Source organism: Oncorhynchus mykiss, chromosome 12 (assembly GCF_013265735.2).
Source record: "Oncorhynchus mykiss isolate Arlee chromosome 12, USDA_OmykA_1.1, whole genome shotgun sequence".
In the NCBI taxonomy this organism is placed as follows: Eukaryota; Metazoa; Chordata; class Actinopteri; order Salmoniformes; family Salmonidae; genus Oncorhynchus; species Oncorhynchus mykiss.
In genome coordinates this window covers 38965282-38980541 of record NC_048576.1, presented here as the reverse complement: position 1 = coordinate 38980541, position 15260 = coordinate 38965282, and the positions used below count along the sequence as shown (strand labels likewise).

At 40.8% G+C, this 15260-nt stretch overlaps 1 protein-coding gene across 2 annotated transcripts in view; it reads right to left on the bottom strand.

The window, feature by feature from the left end:
• The window catches only part of LOC110537574, a 79112-nt gene that overhangs the window by 10763 nt on the left and 53089 nt on the right, over positions 1-15260 (bottom strand). For both annotated transcript variants that reach the window (XM_036937537.1, XM_021623723.2), the window contains exons 9-16: positions 10861-10987; positions 6382-6417; positions 6105-6226; positions 5504-5633; positions 2015-2160; positions 1507-1633; positions 954-986; positions 724-833 (exon numbers count right to left, since the gene is read on the bottom strand). In XM_036937537.1, the coding sequence (XP_036793432.1) occupies positions 724-833; positions 954-986; positions 1507-1633; positions 2015-2160; positions 5504-5633; positions 6105-6226; positions 6382-6417; positions 10861-10987 (831 nt within the window). The remainder of the gene's footprint in view (positions 1-723; positions 834-953; positions 987-1506; positions 1634-2014; positions 2161-5503; positions 5634-6104; positions 6227-6381; positions 6418-10860; positions 10988-15260) is intronic.

Sequence of the window (15260 nt, the reverse complement as noted above, 5' to 3'; positions counted from 1 at the left end):
GATCAGTCTTCTCCTTGTATGAGCTGAAAGTTTAGAGGGACGGCCAGGTCTTGGTAGATTTGCAGTGGTCTGATACTCCTTCCATTTCAATATTATCGCTTGCACAGTGCTCCTTGGGATGTTTAAAGCTTGGGAAATCTTTTTGTATCCAAATCCGGCTTGAAACTTCTTCACAACAGTATCTCGGACCTGCCTGGTGTGTTCCTTGTTCTTCATGATACTCTCTGCGCTTTTAACGGACCTCTGAGACTATCACAGTGCAGGTGCATTTATACGGAGACTTGATTACACACAGGTGGATTGTATTTATCATCATTAGTCATTTAGGTCAACATTGGATCATTCAGAGATCCTCACTGAACTTCTGGAGAGAGTTTGCTGCACTGAAAGTAAAGGGGCTGAATAATTTTGCACGCCCAATTTTTCAGTTTTTGATTTGTTAAAAAAGTTTGAAATATCCAATAAATGTCGTTCCACTTCATGATTGTGTCCCAGTTGTTGTTGATTCTTCACAAAAAAATACAGTTTTATATCTTTATGTTTGAAGCCTGAAATGTGGCAAAAGGTCGCAAAGTTCAAGGGGGCCGAATACTTTCGCAAGGCACTGTATATAGCACTTTTACTGTGCTCAAAGCGTTTTACATAGTAAGAGGGGACATAACTCCAACTCTAGGATAAGTACAGATCTAATAGTACAATGGTAGGTAGTCCTCTAGTACTCACTTTCCCCTGATGACTCTGAAGGACATGGGGGAAAGAGATCCACAGTGTCCTGCCTCCCCCTCGTACTCCTCACTCACTCCCCCGTAGTGGGGCTGGCTGTAGGCCCGCAGCTGGAGACACAAAAGCACAACTCAGTACACACTTCACAGCTGAACTAATTACAAAAAAATTGCCCCTTTCACTAGTCTTTTGACAGGTGAAAATAATGTGGTAGAATTCCATATACATACCAAGACCTTTGGTTCTCCGGTGCCACAAAGTTCCTGCAATAATTTAAAAAAGACTTCTTGACATATTTCCCAAGTCATATTTTCCAACATCTATAGCATACACTGAATGTACAAAGCATGTTTTGAGTGTGTCAAGAACTGCAACGCTGCTGGGTTTTTCATGCTCAACAGTTTCCCGTGTGTATCAAGAATGGTCCACCACCTAAAGGACATCCAGCCAACTTGACAACTGTGGGAAGCATTGAAGTCAACATGAGCCTGCATCCCTATGGAAATGCTTTTGACACATTGTAGATTCCATGCTCCGATTAATTGAGGCTGTTCTGAGAGCAAAAATGGGTGCAACTCAATATTAGGAAGGTGTTCCTAATGTTTTGTACACTCAGTGTATATTTTTCATTGTGCCACAGAGCTACATTGGAGAGACATAGGAGGGATATCATCCGCATATGTCACTCCTTTGTCACTCTTATGACACTCTTATGACACTCCTATTTTTACAAATACAAATATGTAGATCTATTCCTCTAATAGGTTATGAAACAGAGCTCACCAATCGTATGGGTCTGATAGACTTAGCTGCTCCATAGTTGCCACCCCAGTGCAGAGTGGCAGGATGTTTGCCTTTCTCCAGTATGCACTGCTCTCCGCTGAAGCATCGCTCGCTATACGCCACCCATCTGAAACCCAGCAAAGCCCAGAGACCATCAGCACCACAGAGGCACAGTGAGTAGTGAATGACAAAGTCATATGAAACTATGTGAACTTTAGATTGTTGGGATGCACATTGATTGGAGATGTTATTGTAACTGGTCTTCTCAAATCAAATCAAATTTTATTTGTCACATACACATGATTAGCAGATGTTAATGCGAGTGTAGCGAAATGCTTGTGCTTCTAGTTCCGACAATGCAGTAATAACCAACGAGTAATCTAACCTAACAATTTCACAACAAATATCTGCAGGATTGGGGTCAATTCCATTTAAATTCAAGACGAAAACATAATTTCAATGTATTTCCTGAATTGACCTCAACCTTGGTCACCTGATTGATACTCACACTCCACTCTTCACAGAGATGGCAGTGGTCTTCTCAGTGGCTCCAGCTTTCTCCAGATCAGGGATGTCCAGATCCAAAATGTTCCTCCCCCCGTCTCCAGGACAGCCAGTTTCCTCATGCAGTGACACTGAGGGCTCTATGAAGTCCTGGCAATGGGAAACATGCAGAAGAGCTCAACGAGTAAGACTGCTTTATAAAGTAGCTGCAACAATTTTTACACTGACATAGCCTCGTGTTTAAACAGAGTTAATATGAAGAAATGTGGGCTGGTTAACTGTATATAAACATACGCAACTGTTCATGTTCAAGTAGCCTCAAACTGAAAAACTCTACAAGCTGCATTTACATAGCTGCTGCATTTAGCTTAGGTAGTTCATTGTGAACCCCTCTGTAAGCACTATTCATATTGGGAGCTTTACAAAATGGCTGCTGGAGACTACACATCGGTGTAAGAGTTGATCAAAAGAGTGGTGCCGCTAACAGCCACAGGGCACGAGTAGAGGGAACTGGAATGCTAATTAACCTGCCATATGATAAAACAGCTAGCAATTAGCTCTACCTGTTTAATCCCATTAGGAGCATAGCCTTGCCTATCCTAGCCAGGAGTTAGCTGTAAGAGTGCTTCTACTAGCTAGCGCTTCTGACTGATACTTGGAGGCTAAAATAGACACTTAGCCACTGTTCAGTGGTGAGGTGATTGAAAGGGAGTGGACTAGAGGTTTGATGGCTGACAAACTTGGACACACAAATGGCCAATTTAAAGAATTTGGCCTGGTTTCCGACAAATGCCTGTGACATTGAGGGTTGGAAAACACACAGATGCACACACACGCAGGCACATTCACAACCCCCAACACCAGGGTTTCCTTTAGCCGGTAACAGCCAAAAGCTGAAAAATAAATAAATGAAAAGCCGCTTAAAAAAATTGGCACCAGCCAATTGTCCCCAGAAAATGATAATCCCACTGCGAAATAATGCATTTTGGCCTATTCATTTATTTAAATACCAGTCAATGTAGCACTAGAGCAGCTGCTTCAGCTCATCAAACAGCTGTTGGTTGCTGCTAGAGTGAAACACGCTTAAAAAAAGAGCTACTATTTTTTATTTCTCAACAGTTTTTTATTTTTATGAACACATGACCTTTCTATACGGTACATCTGCCCTGGCCGACTCAGCAAGTAGAGCTCTTGGGGGAGTTATAGTAAAAACAGAAACACTCAAAGATATTGGTTATTCTACTTATTCCAAACTGCATCAGACGTGTGTCCTGTTCTGGACTATTCAGCAGGAGTGTGGGGTGCTAAGAAGTATCTCAAAAACGTCCATAACAGAGCATTACGCTATTTTTTTTAGGTATGCACAAGTTTGCACCTATACTGGCAATAACTGGAGACATGGGCTGGGAACCCTGTGAGGTGAGATGGAAGGTGTGTATGGTGAGACCTTGGAATAGACTGTTGGATTGTAAGGTTCTGTATTTATTTTCTTAGTAAACCTTGCTGAATGTAACCCTGTCTTTCAGTCTTTCATTTTTGTTTATTGATTTCACCTGTGTTAGTTACTCACCTGGTCTCATCAGCTCCTTATTTAGTTCAGTTCATTCTGTTTGTGCCTTTGTGAGGTATTGTTCGTTTTGACTCTACTAAGCATTTTCCTAGTCGATGTTATAGCCTTCAGTCCTAGTTTTGACTCACCTGCCTGTTTGCCTACCTGGGTATGACCATTGCCTGCCTGTGACCACGATTCCTGCCTTCTGCGAAGGCCAAATAAATACCTGATGCGCTCTGCACGTGAATCTACACCTTTTTCTCCCGAGTATTCATTACATGGATATGTCAATTGCCATAATAGCCAGCAAAGTTTTTCAATGGGTTCTCTCCATAGGGGGAGCCTGGGCAACTAAAATGTCTGACCTTTTCCAATAGTCTGACTGTGGAGAGTTGTACAAAAATCAAATTAACCTCTTGAGTGTAGGGGGCAGTATTTTGATGTTTGGATGAAACACGTACCCAAATTAAACGGCCTATTTCTCAGGCTCAGAATCTAGAATATGCATATAATATGCTGGCCCTCAACTTCTTCTCGGGCCTAACAAAACCCGTGCCAATATATCCTCCAAACACCGGCTTCTCTGGCATGATCACTTAAATATATATTTTGGTCAAATTATTTTTACTGTTTTACTGACATAACTATTGCTTGGATAACCTTATTTACTATTATGTATTGACTTCATTTTCAGTCTTTATGTGGTGCGCACTGCACAGAACACTGGAGGAATTATCAATGAATTTGACACTAAAATGTAATTCATTCATTCATTGAAGCGCACTTTCTATTTGCCAGTCAAGTGCATAGGCAACTAGGCAGGCTTCAGCACGTCACACACCATTTTGTAATGAGCTGGAGGCAGTATGCATTTAGAAAACATATACTTAATGGTTTGAAACTGAATCTTTTAGTAAATATTATGAGCCATATCTTACCTTGCTTCAAAGTAGCATAGCCAAAATGCAACCAAACGTGCAGGCAATTATTTTATGATTAATCTCCTCCACCCATTGAAACCAGTTTCCTATTTCTCTCATGCTCTATTGGTTTTCAAATCAACTGTCTCGCATTGCCCGGCAGCCAAAGGTACAATCACAATCATATTAACAACCCAGGCAAGTTGTCTTTAGATCTCCCCTCTCTAAACATTTCTAAAGGATATTTTCATCTCCGTCTTGTGAAACAGCTTGCATGTGCAGTGCGCTTTTGACAACCGTGTTTTCCTGCTAATTGCATTATGGAACAAACATTTGAGCGTAGTCTACTGCCTTGTGTGCATTGCTGCCCTTATGTGAATAAATAACATTTCATCAACATTTTAAACTAAACGTTCTGATCTGTTTCATGAGCCTCATTGATTTATTATTTTTTTTCAGGATGTAGCCTAGACCTGTAGGAATGTGGGCTCTATCATCCCACAACTGTCCCAGAGTCTGTTTGGATTAGGCTATTGATTTCCTAACACAGAACGACAAGCTGACCAATAGAATAGGTAAGCTTTTCTACTATGGTGGATAGTAGATTGACATTTACTACTGATTTTACTGTTCATTACTCCTCTTGTTGTCTGAGGAAAAGTAAACGCGGACAGTTATTCTAAATTGCACATCAGAATTTGGTAAGGACGCACACGGTTGCATCCTGGAGTTGCATGTTCTGTTAAGATGAATTACCATAAACTAAATGTGATTTCTGTCATTCCGAGCACAGTGGGTGGAAGCCCTATTGAGGTTATGCATATGGGTTCGGTAAATTTCTTAAATGTCCGGTAAATTAAAATGCTGCCGGTCAAATGTCTGGAGCCACATTTTCCTAACGGAAACCCTACCCAACACATTTAATTGACTTCCCTCATTCTTACACATTCCCACATAGGCCACATATACTGACTACATGTTAAACTGTAAATAACCATATCATTAAAACCCTGTAACTTACTGCCTGTAGGAAGCGGAAGGAGAGCAGCAGAGGGTGATCGGCTCCACCCAGATCTGCGCAGTCACTGTATTCTCCCTCCTCCAGTAAATACTGCCATCCTGTGTAGTCCTCTCCAGTGTAGCCCACCCATCTGTCAAAAACATAGGTCACAGGTCAAACCACAGCTAAATACTTCCACGCACACAGCTTGAATGGGAGCCTGGGTGTCAATGATACAGTGATGCTGATAACAGTGTCTTAGAGGTGGATATTCCACTTGAGTTACTGCAAAGGAATGCCTTGGACAAAAAGCAGTGATATCTTTATTGTTTGGTTGAGCGTGATGTTTGGGGTTTTTGAGATGTTACAATTGAAATGTTATCCCTCCCCGTAACACACCAAAGCATGCACACGCGCACACTTCCATATGAACGCACACTTACCTCCAGTTCTGCATGGCTCATGTTTGCACAGGGAGGTGAGCTATATTTGCTCTATATGACAGTAAACTACAGGAGGTAGCTTTTCAGAGTAATCACATGACCAGCAGATTGTGAAACTGTTTTCAGCAGAAAGACACACCTTATAAAAACCTTAAATCAAGTATGTAGCTTGGACTCACACTCCACCAATGACCCGTAGCGACAATGCCCCCTTCAGCCCAGCCACAGCTCCCAGACTGGGGGTGTGGCCTCCCAGCTCTCCGCTCCGCCCCTGGAAGTAGGGCTGCTCGAACACCAACAGCTATTAAAACCCAAAACTATATCTCAGGTACTTTTTAATTAATTTACTTCCATGATCATTATAATTCATCATCATCGGGCAAAGTGATGTGATTATTTAACTGCAGGGTATAGTGGTTTATGATGTACTTTCACTATCGATAATGTCTTGCTTACCTTAGGATCCAGAGGTCTCCTCACTCTGAGTCCACTCTATCAGAGAGACACAGAACACAATGAAACCTAACCTTGATGAGAACAATGCTCAGTCATATACAGTGCCTTTGAAAAGTATTCAGACCCCTTGGATTTATTCACATTTTATTGTGTTACAGTGGGATTAAAATTGATTCAATATTTTTTTTTGTCAACAATCTACACAAAATTCTCATGTTGAAAAAATACTCAACATTTTGAACTAAAATATAGTCATTGCATAAATATTCAGCCCTTTGTTTAGGCACGGCTAAATTAGCTCAGGAGGAAAATGTGGCTTAACAAATCACATCATAAGTTAAATGGACTCACTCTGTGTGAAATATTAGGGGTTGAAATTGTTTTTGAATGACTAACCCTTCCTCTGTCCCCCATACATACAACATCTGTAAGTCCCTCAGTCAAGTATTGAATTTCAAACAGATTCAACTACAAAGACCAGGGAGCTTTTCAAAACCCTAATAAATAAGGGCAGTGATTGGCAGATGGGTAACAATAACAAATCAGATATTGAATATCTCTTGAAGCATTGTCAAGTTAATAATTATGCATTAAACCCCCCAGACAAATCAAAGATACAGTCGTTATTCTGAACTGGGCTGCAGGACAGGAATGAAACTGCTCAGAGATGTTACGATGAGGCCATTGGTGATTTTAAAACAGCTACAGAGTTCAATGGCTATGATGGGAGAACACTGAGGATGGATTTACAACATGGTAGTGACTCCACAAAAATGACTTAAATGACAGTGAAAAGAAGAATACAAATATACAGAATACAAATATTCCAAAACATGCATCTTGTATGCAAGAAGGAACTACAGTAATACTACAAAAAAACTAAGGATTACCATTTTCGTCCTAAATGCAAAGCCTTATGTTTGGGGCACATGACTGAGTAACTGCTTCTTTATTTTCAAGCATGGTGGTGGCTGCATAATGGTAAGGGTTTGCTTGACATCGGCAAATACTGGAGAGTTTTTCAGGATAAAAATAAATGGGATGGAACTAAGCACAGGAAAAATCCTAGAACAAAAACTGATTCAGTCTACTTTACACAAGAGACTAAGAGAGAAATTCACCTTTCAGCAGGACAATAACCCACAACACAAGGTCAAATCTACACTGGAGTTTCTTACCAAGAAGACAGTGAATGTTCCTGAGTGGACAAGTTACAGTTGACTTAGATCTGCTTGAAGATCTATGGCAAGACATGGAAATTGCTGTCTAGCAATTATCCCAAACATCTTTACAGAGCTTGAAGAATTTTGAAAAGAATAATAGGCATACACTTACCCAAGAGACTCACAGCCGTAATAGATGTCAAATGTGTTTCTACCATGTATTGAATCAGGGAGCTGAATACTTATGCAACCAATATATGTTAGTTATTTTATGTTTATTCATCTTTAAAAAATATTAGAATTTTTCTTCCACTATGACATAATATTTTGAGTAGATTGTTGACAAATCAATTTTAATCCCACTTTGTAACACAATAAAATGTGATGAAATCCAAAGGGTCTGAATACCTTTGCAAGTGCCTACAGAAAGTACTCATACCCCCTTGACGTAATCCACATTTTGTTGTGTTACAGCCTGAATTCAAAATTGATTTAAAAAAAAATGATCTCACTAATCTACACAGAATAGCCCATACTGACAAAGTGAAAACATGTTTTCAGCAATGATTGCAAATGTATTGAAAATTAAATTCTGAGACCTAATTTACATAAGTATTTACACCCCATGAGTCAATACATGTTAGAATCTCCTTTGGCAGTGATTACAGCTTTACAGTCCTTCTGGGTAAGTCTCTAAGAGCTTTCCACACCTGGATTGTACAATATTTGCAAATGATCCATTAAAACATTCTTCATGCTGTGCCAAATTGGTTGTTGATCATTGCTAAATAGCCATTTTCAAGTCTTGCCATAGATTTTTTCAAGAGGATTTAAGTCAAAACTGTAACTAGGTGACTCAGAAACATTCAATGTCGTCTTGGTAAGCAACTCCAGTGTATATTTGGATTTATTATGGATCCCAATTAGCTGCTGCCTTAAGGCAGTTTATACCATTTTAAAAACATTACAATACATTCACAAAAGATTTCACAAAACATTAAGTGTGTGCCCTCAGGCCACTACTCTACTACCACATATCTACAACACAAAATCCATGTGTACGTGTGTGTATAGTGGGTATGTTATTGTGTGTGTATGCATGTGCCTGTGCTTGTGTCTCTTCACAGTCCCCGCTGTTACATAAGGTGTATTTTTATCAAATTTAAAAAATCTGATTCTACTGCTTGCACCAGTTACTTGATCTGGAATTGAGTTCCATGTATTAATGGCTCTATGTAGTACTGTATGCCTCCCATAGTCTGTTCTGGACTTGGAGACTGTGAAGAGATCTCTGGTGGCATGTCTTGTGGGGTATGCATGGGTGTCTGAGCCGTGTGCCAGTAGTTCAAACAGACAGCTTGGTGCATTTAGCATGTCAATACCTCTCACAAATACAAGTAGTGATGAAGTCAATCTCTCCTCCACTTTGAGCCAGGAGAGATTGACATGCATATTATTAATGTTTGCTCTCTGTGTACATCCAAGGCCCAGCCGTGCTTCCCTGTTCTGAGCCAATTGCAACATAACCAATATCCCACTGTGTATTCAATAGGGGCTGGGTTGAACATCGACCAACCTCAGATTTCCCACTTCCTGTTTGGATCTCTTCTCAGGTTTTTGCCTGCCATATGAGTTATTATACTCACAGACATCATTCAAACAGTTTTAGAAACTTCAGAGTGTTTTCTATCCAATAATAATAATAATAATAATAATATGCAAATATTAGCAACTGGGACTGAGGAGCAGGCAGTTTACTCTGGGCACCTTTTCATCCAAGCTACTCAATACTGCCCCTGCAGCCATTAACAAGACATTTGTGGAGTGGTTAAAAAACAAGTTTTAATGACTCCAACCTAAGTGTATGTAAACTTCAACTGTACCTATTGTCTGATCTCCCGGACTACATTACTAGCCTTTTCCCTGCCTGTACTATTTCCCTTTTGGACCCCCTGTGTATGACCTTCTGCCTGCCCCTGGACCCAGCTACCTGCCTCCTCCTGTGGTCCTTAGCAATAAACACCTGCTGCGCCCTGTGCTTGAAACCAGCTCTCTGTCTCCCCTCGTGTTCATTGCAAACTGTTTTAAAGTCATCCTTGGCCTCATGGTAAAATCCCTGGATGTTTGCCTTCCTCTGCAGCAACTGAGTTAGGAAGGATGCCTGTACCGTTGCAGTGACTGGGCATATAGATACATCATCCAAAGTGTAATTAATAACTTCACCATGCTCAAAGGGATATTCAATGCTTTTTTAAAGCAGACAGGTGCCTTTCTTTGTGAGGCATTGGAAAACCTTCCTAGTCTTTGTGGTTGAATCTGTGTTTGAAATTTACTGCTCAACTGAGGGACCTGACAGATAATTGTATGTGTGCAGTACAGACATGAGGTAGTCGGACGTGCTACTTGACATGCTACCTGTCCCAGACCTGCTGTTTTCAACTCCCTAGAGACAGCAGGAGTGGTAGAGATACTCTTAATGATCGGCTATGAAAAGCCAACTGACATTTACTCCTGAGGTGCTGACTTTCTGCACCCTCGACAACTACTGTGATTATTATTATTTGACCATACTGGTAAATTTTGAACATTTGAACATCTTGGTCATGTTCTGTTATAATCTCCACCCAGCACAGCCAGAAGAGGACTGGCCACCCCTCATAGTCTGGTTCCTCTCTAGGTTTCTTCCTAGGTTTCTGGCCTTTCTAGGGAGTTTTTCCTAGCCACCGTGCTTCTACACCTGCATTGCTTGCTGTTTGGGGTTTTAGGCTGAGTTTCTGTACAGCACTTTGAGATATCAGGTGATGTACAAAGGGCTATATAAATACATTTGATTTTGATTTGATTTAGTCACTAAAAAAATCATATTAAACACTATTATTGCACACAGAGTGAGTCCATGCAATTTATTATGTGACTTGTTAAGCAGAATTTTACTCCTGAACTTATTTAGGCTTGTCATACTTGAATACTTATTGACTCAGGACATTTCAGCTTTTCATTTTTATGGGGTAGGCCAGTGACACAAAATATCAATTTTATCCTTTTTAAATTCAGGTTGTAACACAACAAAATGTGGAAAAGGTCAGCAGGAGTGAATACTTTCTGAAGGCACTTTATATTTCTGAGAGACATTGAAACATAGCCTATTACATTGAAGAAATCCTATGGGCTAATTTTATCGGCTAAAACTGTGCCAATTTCAAAATCAAATATAAATTCCTTTCCTGCATGGATAGCATTGAAGTGGAATTGAGCCCAAACCCGACCACAGCCAAGCAATGTCAGATGACTCGGAGTCACCTTGGTCAAACCTTACCATTCTGAGGGGTCTCAGTGACCTCACAGCGGCGACCTGGGGATGACCAGCGCCAGGTGTTGGGGAGCCACCTGCTTCCATAATCGCATAGTTCCCATGGAAACCAGGGTTGTCATAGGCAAGCCAACTAAGGTGGAAAAACAAGATTAAGGCATTATAAATGAGAGGTCCAGGTAATCTAATCTCTCTTGTTTTCTAAGCAGATGCTTTGTTACAAGCATCTGGTGTCGTTGTTTTCAAGTTACAGGTAAACATGATCCATTTATGTCAGTGGAGGCTCCTCAGGGCAAGACCATCCTACTCAGTGAGTTACTCAGAGTTAAATAATGAAACATTAAAAAAGTTATCCTTTTTCGATAAAACTACACAAAATATATTCACATCACCAAATACCTGATTAAAACAAAATGTTTCGCTAGCACCATTGTGCAGCCAGAGGAAAGCTATTTCCCATCCTCTTCCGGCTACATTGACTTCAATACAAAACCTAGGAGGCTACAGTGCCTTGCGAAAGTATTCGGCCCCCTTGAACTTTGCGACCTTTCGCCACATTTCAGGCTTCAAACATAAAGATATAAAACTGTATTTTTTTGTGAAGATTCAACAACAAGTGGGACACAATCATGAAGTGGAACGACATTTATTGGATATTTCAAACTTTTTTAACAAATCAAAAACTGAAAAATTGGGCGTGCAAAATTATTCAGCCCCTTTACTTTCAGTGCAGCAAACTCTCTCCAGAAGTTCAGTGAGGATCTCTGAATGATCCAATGTTGACCTAAATGACTAATGATGATAAATACAATCCACCTGTGTGTAATCAAGTCTCCGTATAAATGCACCTGCACTGTGATAGTCTCAGAGGTCCGTCAAAAGCGCAGAGAGCATCATGAAGAACAAGGAACACACCAGGCAGGTCCGAGATACTGTTGTGAAGAAGTTTAAAGCCGGATTTGGATACAAAAAGATTTCCCAAGCTTTAAACATCCCAATGAGCACTGTGCAAGCGATAATATTGAAATGGAAGGAGTATCAGACCACTGCAAATCTACAAAGACCTGGCCGTCCCTCTAAACTTTCAGCTCATACAAGGAGAAGACTGATCAGAGATGCAGCCAAGAGGCCCATGATCACTCTGGATGAACTGCAGAGATCTACAGCTGAGGTGGGAGACTCTGTCCATAGGACAACAATCAGTCGTATATTGCACAAATCTGGCCTTTATGGAAGAGTGGCAAGAAGAAAGCCATTTCTTAAAGATATCCATAAAAAGTGTCGTTTAAAGTTTGCCACAAGCCACCTGGGAGACACACCAAACATGTGGAAGAAGGTGCTCTGGTCAGATGAAACCAAAATTGAACTTTTTGGCAACAATGCAAAACGTTATGTTTGGCGTAAAAGCAACACAGCTCATCACACTGAACACACCATCCCCACTGACAAACATGGTGGTGGCAGCATCATGGTTTGGGCCTGCTTTTCTTCAGCAGGGACAGAGAAGATGGTTAAAATTGATGGGAAGATGGATGGAGCCAAATACAGGACCATTCTGGAAGAAAACCTGATGGAGTCTGCAAAAGACCTGAGACTGGGACGGAGATTTGTCTTCCAACAAGACAATGATCCAAAACATAAAGCAAAATCTACAATGGAATGGTTCAAAAATAAACATATCCAGGTGTTAGAATGGCCAAGTCAAAGTCCAGACCTGAATCCAATCGAGAATCTGTGGAAAGAACTGAAAACTGCTGTTCACAAGGAGGAATGGGAAAAGGGAGGAATGGGAAAATATTTCAGTCTCTCGATGTGCAAAACTGATAGACATACCCCAAGCGACTTACAGCTGTAATCGCAGCAAAAGGTGGCGCTACAAAGTATTAACTTAACTTTATGGAGTTTGCTGCACTGAAAGTAAAGGGGCTGAATAATTTTGCACGCCCAATTTTTCAGTTTTTGATTTGTTAAAAAAGTTTGAAATATCCAATAAATGTCGTTCCACTTCATGATTGTGTCCCACTTGTTGTTGATTCTTCAAAAAAAATACAGTTTTATATCTTTATGTTTGAAGCCTGAAATGTGGCAAAAGGTCGCAAAGTTCAAGGGGGACGAATACTTTCGCAAGGCACTGTACTTCCATTTTGACCTACATGGTAATTATGACCACTTCCGGAGGACGTTCTCCAACCAATCATAGCTTTTGCCATATGAACTGACATGTTGTCCATCCAATCATAGGATTAGGTTCAGAGAACGAACCTAGTGTCGTGTATTGGGGTTGTGCCACAGAGCATTTTGGGGGTTCTGTGTGTTGAGAAGCTTGGTGAGTTGGTGACATGTTGGATGCAGATTGAGATTGAAGCATTAGTTGAGCATTTTTAGTATATCATTAAATTCAAATGAGCTTCTTCAAACTACAGGAGACGGAGGAGGTAGATTATATTATGTTTAATTGGTTTTAGAACATCATTTTTGTGTGGAGTTAGCAAGGCAAATTGAAAAAAATGAAATAAATGTTTGCCCCTTTTTCTCCCCAATTTCGTGGTATCCAATTGGTAGTTACAGTCTTGTCCCATCACTGCAACTCCCGTACGGACTCGGGGGAGAGGCGAAGGTCAAGAGCGGTGCGTACTCGGAAACACAACCCAGCCGAGCCGCTTCTTGACATAACGCCCGCTTATAATGTCAGCAGCACAAATGTGTCGGAGGAAACCCCATGCACCCGCCGACCGTGTCAGCATGCATGCGCCCAGCCTGCCACAGGAGTTGCTAGAGCGCGATGGGACAAGAACATCCCTGCCGGCCAAACCCTCCCCTAACCCGGACAACACTGGGCCAATTGTGCGGCACCCCATAGGTCTCCCTGTCACGGTCAGCTGCGATAGAGCCTGAGCTCGAACCAGGATCTCTCTCTCACAGCTACTTATACCACTGTGCCACTCGGCAGGCCCCAAATTGAAATAAATTGAACTGACTTTAGTTTCAAGTAGCTATCTACCAGAGTGCAGTTTTCTCAGCCAGAATGGCTAGCTAATGCCAACAACAATGTTGTGGATTAATTGTTGAAGAACCCTTTTCATTTCTATCTCAAGGCCATCAGACTGTTAAATAGCCATCACTAGCACAGAGAGGCTACTGCCTACATACAGACTTGAAATCATTGGCCACTTTAATAAATGGATCACTAGTTACTTTAATAATGTCACTTTAATAATGTTTACATATCTTGCATTACTCATCTCATATGTATATACTGTATTCTATACTATTCTACTGTATCTTAGTCTATGCCGCTCTGACATTGCTCATCCACATACTTATATATTCATATTCAATTCCTTTACTTAGATTTGTGTGTATTAGGTATTTGTTGTGAAATTGTTAGATATTACTTGTTAGATATTGCCGCACTGTCGAAACTAGACGCACAAGCCTTTCGATACACTCGCAATAACATCTGCTAAACACGTGTATGTGACCAATAACATTTGATTTGATCAGATTTAAGCTCCTTGGAAAATGGACGAACGTTTGCATATTCAAACTGCGCAATAACAACAAGAAGGTAAGAAGAAACAAGGTCACAAGCAGCTTATCGGCAAGAGTTGGCTTTTACTGAAGGGCACGATGACAGGGAAAGTTCAGATAAAAAGGGCAACTACCAGGAGCTTGCAGAGGTAATTGCTCATTACGATGCTTTACCTGCTGAGCATATGGAAGTTCTTCTCTGGGGCGCCGAAATCAATTCAGAATGATTTGATCACTTCCATCACATCATCCTTTAAAAGTGATATTAAAAAGAGAGCTTGACTCCGAACAGACACGAGCAAAAACTCTTTACATAAATGTTGCAGCAGCCTATGCTAGACCTAAACATTAGAGATCTGATATGCTGTACGGGATGAAAACGAGACGATTTTTCAGTCTGATCAACTTTAGGCCACTAATAATAGAAGCTGCATACAGCATATGTGCCCTGTCCATCTGGTCAGGGTAAACTAATTTGTAACGTTACGTATTTATAGTCTATTTGTTTGTCAGGAGAAAATGTGAATGTGATCAAATTTGGTTTATAAATCAAACTTGGGCTGGCTTGGCTGCCTATACATTTTCAATAGACAATTATTAACTGGAATTAATCAAATCAACATAATAGTGACGACATAGATTGTGAGTAATTAGGCCTACAGTTGCATAGGCCTGCATGGTGGAAACATGCATAAAGCAGCCTCTGAGTTCTACTGTTCATCCGTTGTAGTCTTCCTGTCTGGGTAGAGGAAACTCCCCTATTAGTCTAGTCTAAATGTATCAGGTTGCTGCAGTTTGACAGGGTTTTCCATCCTCCCCAGGGTCAGGAGTTTTTTTAAACCATGTGATCTGAAAAACTGGTCCTATAGCCCGTA